Genomic DNA, 13000 nt, shown 5'->3' on the forward strand with positions numbered 1-13000 from the left:
GATCCCACTGTGCTATTGGCAATGCTATCTCATCCCTTTGTGCTGACAAGGTATTTTAAAATTGTTGGTAAAATTATTACAAGATTTTCTTTACAATATGTATATTTCAATGCACAAGATACTGCTGTTACCTCATCCAGCCAATCTCAACCTTTTGGCAATGGACCTTGAACGACTCTGCTCAAAGTTAATGGGCCCCTTTGCTTGTGAAGTAGTCACTTAGTTGGTTTCCTCTGTACTTCTCTCCTACTGATTACAATTTTTTGATTTCAGTCCATGCCACGATGTCTTCCCACCACCCCCCCCCCCCCCACCACCCGCCCCAGAAAGGGAGGATGTATGGCCCCTGTTGAGAATGGCATATGTACTGTGCATTAAAGACTTCCAAATGTGATTGGCCAGATACAGAATGTACCTCAGCCTTCAGCTCAGCAACTTATGGAATGCCTATGGACTCCTGGTACATCCAGGGTCAGAGCAAGATGGTAGATGAATGCACATCTGAAGTTGGTTGCATTTTCAACACTCTCTCTTTTCAATTATTTTTTTGTTTCATCCAGTAAATGTTACATAGGTACATGACAATAAAATAAAATATTAACAAATCTTGTATAGTAATAAAAATGGTATTGAAACATACATTATGTTGAAAAGAAGTAACAAAAAACCCACTATACTAATTATTAATCCCTCCCTTCGGAGGCTACTGGTTTAACACAAAGCGTCCACTCCTAATAATAAAAAAAGGTAAACAATAGACAATAGACAATAGGAGCTGGAGTAGGCCATTTGGCCTGTCGGGCCAGCACCGCCATTTTAGATCATGGCTGATCATTACCATCAGTACCCCTTTCCAGCCTTATCCCCATAACCCTTAACTCCGTTACCCACAAGAGTCTTATCTAACTCTCTTTTGAACATAGTCAGCGAATCCGCCTCTACCACCCTCTGTGGCAGAGCATTCCACAGATTCACACTTCTCTGGGTAAAAAAATGCTTTCTCATCTCCGTCCTAAAGGGCCTACCCTGTATTCTTAAACTATGCCCTCTAGTCCTCGTCTCCCCCATCATTGGGATCAATGGGCTCAAAAGCCAGAAACTAATTAATATTACAAATTTTGAAAATAATTAGAAAAGAACCCCATAAAGAAACAAAGTTGAGATTAATTTCAGTAGTGGAACATCTTGTTTTTTTATAAAGTCAAACATGCTATTATATCAGGCAAGAGTATGAGTGGGAGGGACAGCATCTTTCCTTCTTATTAATATGGCCCTTCTATCAATAAGGGAGGTGAGGGCAACTACATGGGATTGTGAAGCAGTCGATATCAAATCTGTTGGTCCACTTATTCCAAAGAGAGCAAGAAAAGGATTGGGAGGCAAAGTAAGAATTTAAGAAATAAAGACAAGCTACGAAATGCTCTTTACCAAAAAGTGGAAAGAGAAGGACATAACCAGAACATATGATGTGGTGTACCTTCTTCATTTATACGTTTATCACATTTAGAAGGGAGATTAGAATAAAATGTAGCCAATTGGACATTGGAATAGTGGGGCCGGTGTACGACCTCATATTGTAATAATGAGAGTCTAACACAAAGAGAGGATGAATCCACTCGCTTCAAAATAGAGCCCCATGTAGTTTCAGAAAATAATGGTTGAAAATCTTGTTCCCATCGTTTTTTTAAATTCTGTCCAAGGAATTGTCCCTAGAATTTAGAAGTAATTCATAAAGGTCACATACCACCCCTTTATAATTAGGTTTGAAATTCTAAATCATCCCCTATCATATTAGGTTCCAGGTCTTCAGGGAGCTTCAAAATTAAAGAATTCAAAAAGCTTGTAACCTGTAAATAACAAAACAAAGTGATGTCTATGTATTATAAATTTGGTGGATAATTACATTTTCAACTCTAAACACAGGTGTAAGGAATATAGAATGCACTGCCAATCTTCTGATTGTCTATCCATGTATTCCAGCATAATATAATTCAGGATTATACCTTGATGAATTTACATGTATTTCTCTTTAGCATTCATATTGTGTGAATAAAAGCTGGCAGGATTCAATTCATCTAAGAGGTTCAGTGGTGATAATTGTGATTGCTTATTTTTAAAACATTGTTACTTTGGAAGAGGAATGGAGTGGGCAGTTTGTACCTTAACTCAAGACAATGCTGCTTTGATATTTGGTGGAATAATTGGAGAGGAGATGGAGCAAAGTAGATTCTAGAACTAGTAATGAATATAGACAGTGATAAAGCTTGGACAATTTTCTGTTGTTAAAAGGTCAATTGGAAAATGAACAAAAGAAGGCATGTTTTGCAATAATATAAACATCCTACTTTTCAAAACATTAGGAAGAAATAGTAAAATGAATTTTTTGTTGTTGCTGTAATCTTTACAATATTTATCAGTAAGATATACTGTACCTCTCCATATTGATGAGCTAGAGCACACATGTCAAACTCTGGCCAGCTGGCCCGCGATATAATTATATTTGGCCCGCAAGATCATTTCAAAAATGTATTAGAGGTGGCCCGCCCTGCAGCGAGAGCCGATGCTGTGTTTTGGTAATGTCACCCCCACCATCCTCCCCCTTCATTGCAGATCCTTCCTCATTCTAACACGAGAAATTGTAACGAGAAGTCTGTCGATGTCATCAGCCGGCAAGCCAGTTGGAAGGCTCCCCGCACAACCAGTCACTTCTCCCACCTGTCGAGCGGTGCGGCGGATGGGCGAGCGCCTGTGATTTCCTGTCGGCACGACGGGCATGGCAGGCTGCGCACGGCCCCCGGGCAGCGCGAGCCCCGCGCGACTGGCACCGGACGGCCCTTCCACAGCGCGAGCACACCTCTCCCGGTCGCCACGACCTTCAGCGCTTGCACCCGCGCGGACCCCAGGGACAGCTGGTTCGGCCCTGCACGTGAAGAGAGAGATGGTGGCTGTCCGCAAAGGCTGATCGGCAGCGCGTTGGGCCTGAGTGGGTGGGTAAGCAGGGGTGGGCAGAGGGTGTAGGTGAGGAGTAATGGGCAGGGGAAGTTATGGTGGTGCGAGGGGCGGTTAGAGGGAGGGATGAGTAGAAGGAGGGGTGGATAGGGAAGAGGTAAAAGGGGAGGGGCAGGGCGAGTAGGGGAGAGGTGATTAGAGGGTGAGAGACGGGTAGAGGGAGGAACAGGTTGAGGGGAGAGGCAGTAGAGGGGTGTGTATAGGATGGGGTGGGTAGAGGCAGAGCGAGTGGAGTGAGGGGTGAGTAGAGGTTGGGTAAAGGACTGGTCAGGTAGAGGGATGGTGGGTCGAGGGTGAATAGAGGCCTAGAGCCTGAGGAGTGAGCAGGAAATGCTGAGTCCTGATGCAGGCCAAAATGGACACAGCGTGTGAATGCTGACTACATCTCCACAGGGACCAAATATGTTTCCCTCAGGTCAAGCAAAGGGTGAACTTGAGCTACCTACTCCTGACCTGTAACATTATCCTCCTAAAGTTATATCCTAAAGTTTAACATTACATATATTGAAAGAAGAGAAAACATGCAGATGTTGTTGAAAATTTTCAATAAATATTTAGTTCGGCCCTGACTTAGTCCAAGTTTTTAATTTTGGCCCTCCATGAATTTGAGTTTGACACCCCTGAGCTAGAGGGAGAAAATTTGACACACATAAATAGAAACTACCCTCCTGAGATTCCCTTGATGTTCACCTACATCAAGCCACTTCAATGCCGTATCCAGTTGATAGTTGAAACAATGCCTGCAATATGCACCACCCTACATTTGTAAGTATTCATAATTCAAATAAGTGTATCACTCTTTAATGAGATAATATGGACACTGAGAACATATGATCAAAGAGTAGTCATTTTAGATCTTTTTTATGATTAAATTACCTGGATAAACCACAGAATTAGATTGAAACCATTATTTGAATTATTGGTGAAATAGAGCTGTAAAAGAGGGGGTTTTTTTCCCACAATTTTTCTCTCCTTGCCATCACTATTTGCTCAATTTTAACATTTAAACCAGAAGAGTGCTAATTTCCTTGGATACATAAACTGGCTAAACCCTCATTCAATTTAATTCATTTATGTCTGTCATTTACATCACTTCAAGAGTCCAACACTTCAAAACAATTCATTGAAATTATATTCTACTGCAAAGCAGTTATCAGTCTTTATATCTCCTTCAAAGGATAATGTCTTTATTTTCCAATAGATGGAGGGATAGATGTACGAATACATGGTCTCAAGATCAAATCTTCAAGGGAGAGGGACTTGGGGTTAAACATTGATATGTTTCAAGCAGCACACCTGGTTCGTTATCCACGTCTTGAGGGACATGATCCTGATGTATTGTATAGAAGAGCTGTGGTAATTCACAGGTATGTATCTGCACTTATGCTTCCTCCAAACAGGATGTAGATGTAGAGTCTTGCTGTGAAGAGATTACAATCTTGTATTTGTATCACAGTTCAATTTAGAAAAAAGGCAATAATCATGTTGGGATCTATTTTTAAGAGATTGTTTGACCATGCCTCATACGGACTCTAAGAAACAGTAAACATTTGCCACAGTCCTCAATTTATTTCTAAACTGCTGACAACATAAAGCCAGCATTATAAGAGATCATGAAGCAGAATTTGCATGAGGAGTAAGGTGAGAACTAAGTAAAGTAGGACAAATAACAAAGGGATAGGTGGGTTGTTCTTTGAAGAAGTCTGACATTTTTATCCAGACCAGAGTTTTCCAAGCTTTCTCGTTCCACTCACATACTGCTTTAAGTAATCCCTATGCCATTGGTGCTCTGTGATGAGTAAGGGATTACTTAAGTTGGTATGAGAGTGGGAAGGGAAGGTTGAGAATCACTGCTCTAGACCCAATTGTTACCGAAATATTTTGCTTGAGAAACAAATGTCATTGCCCCATTTCCTTTGGAGTTATGAAACCGTGCACATAACGAGTCAATTAGGTATGATTAAAACAATGGTTTTCAAACTTTTTCTTTCCACTCACATGCCACCTTAAGTAATTTCTTACTAATCACAGAGCTTAGTGGTATATGAGTGGAAAGAAAAAGTTTGGGAAATCCTGATCTAGAGTAAGTATGTTTGAGTTGACTAAGCTAGAGATTTGCTTGCATAGTAATGAGGGTCACCATTAATCTGGTGACCCCTGTTTTTCACTCCACTATAATCCATTCCTGTCACAGCTAAAGTTCAGAGATGGCATTCACAAATTTGTAGCATTTATGTGACTGTGATGTTTCCTCTCATAAAATGACATGGAAATTGAACAGTCGAAAATCTTGTACATAGTCTGCTTTCATAGAGCACTTTAAAAAATGTCTCAAGTAATTTTGATCTGCCCAACAGAAACTTTCATTGCTATAGCATCTTTAAGAAACATTCTGAGACAGTATCCAAATGAAATAAAGGATGCTGCCTAACTTTTACAGAAAAACTGAAGAAGTGATCATAATAAAATAATGAAATGTACAGTCAAAAGACATTCAAAGATAGAGAAGGGATCATAAAACAGCTACGAAGTGCTGGGAAGCATTAGCATGAAGGATCCATCACCAGAGATGATGGGATGTCTCGCAAGTGGGAAGCTTTTAAAAGTGAGTTAGCAAATAAGCTTCCGGCAGAGGTGGTTGAAGCAAGAACGTTATTTACATTTAAGGAAAGACTGGATAATTACATGGTGGGGAGAGGATTGGAGGGGTATGGACCAGGTGCTGCTCAATGGGACTAGGAGGGTAGGGATTTGTTCCGGCATGGACTAATAGGGCCAAACTGGCCTGTGCTGTATATGGTTATATGGAGAGTTCAGGGGCAACATGTTCATGTTAGAGTAAAGGACAACAATGGAAAACCAGATAACAAAAGACATTGAGACTCTGGTCAACAAAGGAAGCATGTCTCAGATAGTCAGCTGGGATCAAGAGAATGGGGTGTGGGTCCACACCCAAGGGGAATCAGAAGGGCGAAAAGGTGACATGAAGTAACTTTGGTAGATAAAGTAAAGACTAATCCTAAGAATTTCTACAAGTAATATAAAGACAAAAGATTATTCCTAGTACAATCCCAAGGGTCATCAGGGTCTATGGTGCTAAACAAATATTTCGCATTTGTATTTACTATGAATAAAGACGTGAATGCTCGGGAACTAAATAGTGATGTCTTGAAGAGAGTCGACATTACTGAAGAGTGATGTCTTGAAGAGAGTCCACATTACTGAAGAGTGATGTCTTGAAGTGAGTCTACATTACTGAATAGTGATGTCTTGAAGAGAGTCCACATTACTGAAGAGTGATGTCTTGAAGAGAGCCCACATTACTGAAGAGTGATGTCTTGAAGAGAGCCCACATTACTGAAGAGTGATGTCTTGAAGAGAGCCCACATTTCTGAAGAGTGATGACGTGAAGAGAGTCCACATTACTGAAGATGAAGTGCTGGAAATCTTAGGGTGCATAAAAGCTATAAATCCCTGGGATTTCAGAAAATGCTTCCCAGAAGCTCAGAACTGTAAATGCTGGAATCTTAAGCTAAATGAAAATTGATCAGTTGATTGATTGATCAGTTGATTGATTGATCAGTTGATTGATTGATCAGTTGATTGATTGATCAGTTGATTGATTGATCAGTTGATTGATTGATCAGTTGATTGATTGATCAGTTGATTGATTGATCAGTTGATTGATTGATCAGTTGATTGATTGATCAGTTGATTGATTGATCAGTTGATTGATTGATCAGTTGTGGGTAAGGTACTGGAGGGAATTCTGAGAAACAGCATCTACGTACATTTGGAAAAGCGATTAGGGATAGTCACCATGATTAAGGGCAAGGGAACTTGTTTCAGGAATTTGAAGGCACTGTGTAGGCTGTTATGGAGATTGTGCTTGATGGTGTATCTTTAAGCTTAATTGTAATGAAGTGACTATCTACTTTGTCCATATTAATTAAACTATTTTGTTGCCTAGATTTCTGAAACTCCTGGACAATCTAATTCATTACCTAGTGCCGGCCTGGGACCACACTGTGGGATCATTTGGTCATTTGAAGGTAAACTGTTCAGCTTGCGAGCTAACTGATCTTCATGGTTTAGGTCTAATTCTGATGAATGTGCCCTAGTCCAAAGCAATCAAGGGTACACAGCTTAAAACAGAATAATACACTGGGTATGATTTGTTTGTAAGAAATAAAATCATGGAAGGTCATTCATAAAAGTCAAGAAACTTGTGGGGAACTGAATGCTGTTTTCCAATGCATTGCCAAAGCTCCATCCCTCCTTCATTTAAATCTGATATGACTTCTACTCCTTTCACACATCCTTCAGTGCTGTATTCCAGTCTTTTACATAAACACTGATACCCACTCTGATAAATGACAAATTTCACATCTTGTCCCTTCTAAGATTAATTGTATTGCAGAATTAAATTGTTTTTAAATGTGTTCCCTTTCTCTCAAAATGCCATTCACATACTCAATCCTTATTTCTCTTGTTTATAATTTATATTGAGCTTGTAATTCTTGCTTTATAGCTTCTGGTTTAGATTCTGCATGCCTTAGTGAGGATTCTTCAGTTTAATTGGTTAATGAGGTTCACCTTTGCTTGTAGAGCTCATAGATCCCCTCTATAGAGCATAGCTCTGGAATGAAATGAAATGAAAGCAAACTTCCATTCCAAAGCACTCAAACATCTGCATGCAGGTGTCTCCAAAGTGAAATGATGAGATCTATTCTTTACTGAAGACTGCAAAATCCAGGTCAACAAGTTGATAAAAGTGATTTTTTTGCCTTCCAGCACATCAAACAATTCCTCTTACTTTCAAAACGACGCGCATCCCTAATCACACAATGCCTCAAGGAGTCGGAAACCAACAAACCCTACTCCATGCCAAAACTCTACATAAATCGGCGAATAGCCATGGAGCATCGTAACAACCCGTCCCTTGATCCTTTTTGTAAAAATGCTGTGTTCACACAGGTATGTCAAAGTGATTCAAAACGATTTGCATTCATGTATAGGTAAATCTAGAATTGTTACCGTAGGACTTGTGGTGATTGAAATTAAATTATTTAATTTTAAATTTCTTTTCTGATCATTCTTTCCAATGATTCATTGAGATTGTAGGCACCATCTGCTGCGGTACTGAAATATACATAGACACATGGAATTGTTACAGTACCAGAGGAGGCTGTTTGCCCATTTCAGTCTATCCTAGCTCCCAGTAGACCAAATCTATCATTCTTATGCAGTCTAATACAGAGGATAAAGATCCAAGTGAAGTAGTGTGTTCTCTTTAGCACTTTTTAATGAAGTTAAAATTTCACATGTACAAGAGCAAAGTTGAAAAAAATGTAAATGTAACTTCATAAGGTGATTTTTAGGCACTTGGACTAAAAGGATTATAGTAAAAAGAGGAAGGATCTGCAGAGACATTTGAGAAGGGATTCCAGAATTTAAGGTCCAAACAGTTAAATATAGGATCACATTGGGAGAATAGATACATGGATGGGAGAGGTCAAGGGGGTTATGGAATGGGAGCAGGTCAGTAGGTCAAGCAAAATGATGGTTGGCACAGACTGGAGGTGCCAAATGGTCTGTTTTCTGTGCTGTAGCATTCTATGGTTCTAACACATTGCTACATCAACCAGAACAAGTGACCAGAAATGAAGGAACACAGATGGACAAACATATTGCAAGAGCAGAGGGGATTCTGAAGAAAGGAAGGACCAAGCAATAAAGGGATTTCAAGTCAAGTTTATTTTAATTTGATGGTACAAGTACATCCTGGCGCTCTCCAGTCCTTAGTCCAAAATGTACAGGCATACAGCCAGACATAACACACGTACAGAAAAACAATACATATGCAGGACGAGTATTTCATCTATACAAATAAATAAGTATTGTTTTATGAATTTGAGAGTCTCGGATGGTTAGGGCAAACAGTTCCTTTGGGCATTCAGCATCCTCACTGCCCATGGGAATAATTTGTTCCCAGCCTGGTGGAGCTGGTTCTGATACTTTTGTATCTCTTTCCCAATGAGAGCAGCTGAAAGATGTGTGCAGGATGGAAGGGGTCCTCATTGATTTTGTGTATCCTCTTCAGTAGATTATGTAGATGGTGGGGGGGTGGGGGGGGAGGGTAGAAAGAGTCCATTAATCATCTTTGCCACTCCTATGGTTCTGTGGATTGACTTCTGATCCATTTCTCTGCAGCAACTATACCACTTTGTAATGCAGCCGGCAAGAGGACTCTCAATAGAGCTCCTATAGAAGGTTGGCATAATGGTGGCCGGTAGCCTTGCCCACTTCAGTCTTCTCAGGAAGTGCAGTCATAATTGCACTTTTCTGACAAGTGAGGAGATGTTAAGTGTCCAAGGAACTTGGTGCTCTCCACTCTCTCTACTACAGAGTTGTTGATGTGTAGTGGAGGATAGTCTTTCCTGGTCCTCATAGCTGGGTATTATTGAGGAGTTAGAAATGAATGTTCTGGTTGATGTACCAAATGTGTTAGAGCCATAGAATGCTACAGCACAGAAAACAGGCCATTTGGCCCCTCCAGTCTGTGCCAACCATTATTTTGCTTGTCCCACTGTCCTGCTCCTATTCCATAACCCTCTAGACCTCTCCCATCCATGTATCTATTCAGTTTATTCTTAAAACATAAGATCGAGCCCACATTCACCTCATCAGATGGCAGCTTATTCCACTCTCCCACCACTCTCTGGGTGAAGAACTTTCCCCTAATGTTCCCCCTAAACCTTTCCCCTTTCAGCTTAAAACTATGACCTCTCGTATTTATCTCCCCAATCTAAGTGGTAAAAGCCAACTCACATTCACTCTATCTATACCTCCCATCATTTTGTAAACGTCTATCAAACCTCCCCTCATTCTTCTATGCTCCCAAGAAATAAAGTCCTAACCTGTTTAATCTTCCCTGTAACTCAGCTTCTGAAGACCCAGCAACATCCTAGTAAATCTTCTCTGCACTCCTTTCCTTCCTGTAGTTGGGTAACCAGAACTGCACACAATATTTCAAATTTGGCCTCACCAATGCCTTATACAATTTCAACATAACATCCCAACTCAATACTTTGATTTTATAAAGGCTAAGATACCAAAAGCTTTCTTTACAACCCTATATACCTTCAACGCCAACTTCAGGGAACAATGTATCTGTATTCCCAGATCTCTGTTCCTCCGCAATCCTAATGCCCTATCATTTATTGTGTATGTCCGACCTTGGTTGGCCTTTCCAAAATGCATCACCTCAGACTTGTCTGCATTAAACTCCATCTGCCAATTTTTTTTTTTTGGCCCATTCTCCCAGTTGGTCAAGATCCCTCTGCAAACTTTGAAAAACTTCCTGGCTGTTTACAACCCCTCCTTTCTTTGTGTCGTCAGCAAACATACTGATCCAATTCACCACTGTCAGAAGCTTTTCTCTGCCTCAGTTTTGGACAGAAATGCAAAAGGGACAATGTAACGTGGAGAAATATGGTGGTGTGATAGAGCTTGAAAGCTGAAGCTGTGTTTTCAGAATTGATGAAGGGATAGAGTATCGCGAAGGGTGAAGACTATCTTGAGAGCAGCAAAGTTAATCGTGAGGGATAAAAAAGGAGCACCTTTTTTTTTCCAGTAATGACTGAATGAAAAGAATACCAAGCTTTAATGTGGTCGCATCCAACTGGAATGTAGTGCCAAGAGAAAGGACGAAGATGTAAGGATTAAGCAAGTCAGTGGCTCCAGATTTGTTAAGAAGGACGTTTAGCATAATCACATTAGATGCCCTCTGAGGTGTTTAAAAAAAAAACTATTTTGTGCATCAGTGACATGGCAGCAAGGATTTTTGAGCATTTCAGAAAAGATGGGCGTGAACTGAGAGGCAACAGCATATTTAAAGATCTTCAGGAGAAAAAAGGAAGGTTGGAAATGTAATAGTTTGTGAGGGAGAAGTGGTTGAGGTAGTTGGGTGTCTGGCAGATTTAAAAGTAGAAGTAAAAGCATCTGAGGAGAGAAAACTTTTGGAAGCTAGGGTGAGAATGAATTCAAAGAGTAATGGAAAAGGAGTTGCTTTGAAAGGACTGACATTGAAAGTTTTGTTGGTAATGATGACAGAGTTTGAAATGCTTTGTATGCAAACATGGATGCCTGCAGTGGCAATACTGCACCATAGATAACCCAGGAAATGCTTGAATTTCAGGTCTGGCAGCACCTGCGGAAAGAGAAGTAGAGTTGGCTTTTCGGTCGAAATTGCTTCAGGAGATCTTGAAATATGCTGCTAAATTTTTCCTGCATTTCTTTGCTTATTTTTATTTTTCAGAACTCACGGGCATTATTTATCAAGAAAACATGAGTCTCTTGTGATTAGAAGGGTTGAAAAAAATTGCTCATTAAATGCTTTTTAGCCTTGTCTTGCTAATCTTTTGGATTTGGAGCTGGCCCACTGTTCCAGCTCCATCCCTTCATTGTACCTTCTACTTGGCAAAAGATACTTTCCCCAAATACCAAATAATACTCTGTAGCCGACCGCTACAAAGAAACACGCACACGCACACACAGTGTGGCAGATTAAGCTCACTCCTTTATTAGGTCTGGAAAGACTGCTTTTATACTGTTCAAGTTCCCGCCGTTTTTGCTGATTGGCTGAGTCAGCCGTATGAATGACAATAGCAGGCGGGAACGTCCATGCATATGAATGCCCTTCTTCCCCAGCCTCTTTCTGGTGAGTTAGCTGGGCAGGTTGACCAACGCCATTTTAGGGCTGTTGGTCTGATGCTGTCCCAGCTTCTACCCCCACTGGTTCGTTGTCCTGGGAGTCTCTTTAGCGATCTCTGTCCGCGTCTGCTGCCGTGTGATGTGCCAGCCCGATCTCCCCAATTGCGAGCTGCCACATCTCTCTATTTGTCTTTCATCTCCATTCATCTCAACTGCACTTTCTGTAGCTATTCAAACATTTCAGTTAATCATTCTGGATAAGCCATTTCAGATTCCATAGTCCTATGGCAGTAGTTTGGTTTACCATCCAAAGTTTATTGCAGAATGTATGACAGTGGCTGGGGACGGGCCAGTAGATTTGTAAAGACTGAATCTGCTCCCCTTTTGCAAGTGATCAGGAAATGAGAATTGTGATTCTTCTGCAATTGCTCATTTCTATTTAAAGTCTGAAAATCAGTCAATGGTCCTTTGCGAGGGAAAAGAAGTTTGAATCAGGCAGCATGTTAACCCTTGCAGTGATTTAGATTTTTTTTAATCCACTTCTGAAATCCAGGCTACATTGACAGCAATATATTGAGGCTATACAGTCCTAAAATCCAATGTATTACTCTCTTTCTTTATAGATGTTTGAGGGGTTGAAGCCTTCGGACAAGTGCGAGAAACCTTTAGATTACAGGTACCATTTATTGATTTGAGAATATGCAAAAATTAAACGGACGAGGATTTTTCGAAATGTAGATTAAAAAGCTTTGTATCTCGGGCTTTTTGATAGAAATTAGTCATTCAGTTGATGCATATAATTGCAAACTACAATTCTTTGTGTACTTTAAGGTATACTTTGGCTTGCAATTCTAAATTAGAGTTCCCTACATTATTTTTTGTTTAACTTAACCCTTCCTATTTGTTTTCTTCTTCATTAGTGCTCTGCCACTGAGATGCATAACCTCTCAATGCCTTTGATGGTTCTGCTGTCAAAATGGGTGGATTTAATTTTGTTTACGTCCTTGAAACCAATGATTCTATTGCAAAATGCTGAAAGCGTGCAATGCATTGATTTTTTTATTTACACCCTGCATTTATTACATTGCCATTCTATGGAATGGAGCTTTTGGATTTTAGTCATTACTTTCTCATTACTCCTTAACCTCCCTTTCTTTACCAGTGAACTATTAAATGAAAATAAGAACAGAAGAGGGCACAAATTAGGAATCTCTCTGGCTTTTGTTGATTACAGATTTATAAGCAACCTAATAAAGACCAGTTTTATCCAAAAGTT

At 40.2% G+C, this 13000-nt stretch overlaps 1 protein-coding gene across 1 annotated transcript in view; it reads left to right on the forward strand.

The window, feature by feature from the left end:
* The window catches only part of hectd3 (HECT domain containing 3), a 67798-nt gene that overhangs the window by 17979 nt on the left and 36819 nt on the right, over positions 1-13000 (forward strand). The window contains exons 8-11 of the mRNA XM_069938869.1: positions 4211-4376; positions 6980-7061; positions 7804-7986; positions 12348-12400. Of these exons, the coding sequence (XP_069794970.1) occupies positions 4211-4376; positions 6980-7061; positions 7804-7986; positions 12348-12400 (484 nt within the window). The remainder of the gene's footprint in view (positions 1-4210; positions 4377-6979; positions 7062-7803; positions 7987-12347; positions 12401-13000) is intronic.

The sequence above is a fragment of the Narcine bancroftii genome, chromosome 5 (genome assembly GCF_036971445.1).
Source record: "Narcine bancroftii isolate sNarBan1 chromosome 5, sNarBan1.hap1, whole genome shotgun sequence".
In the NCBI taxonomy this organism is placed as follows: Eukaryota; Metazoa; Chordata; class Chondrichthyes; order Torpediniformes; family Narcinidae; genus Narcine; species Narcine bancroftii.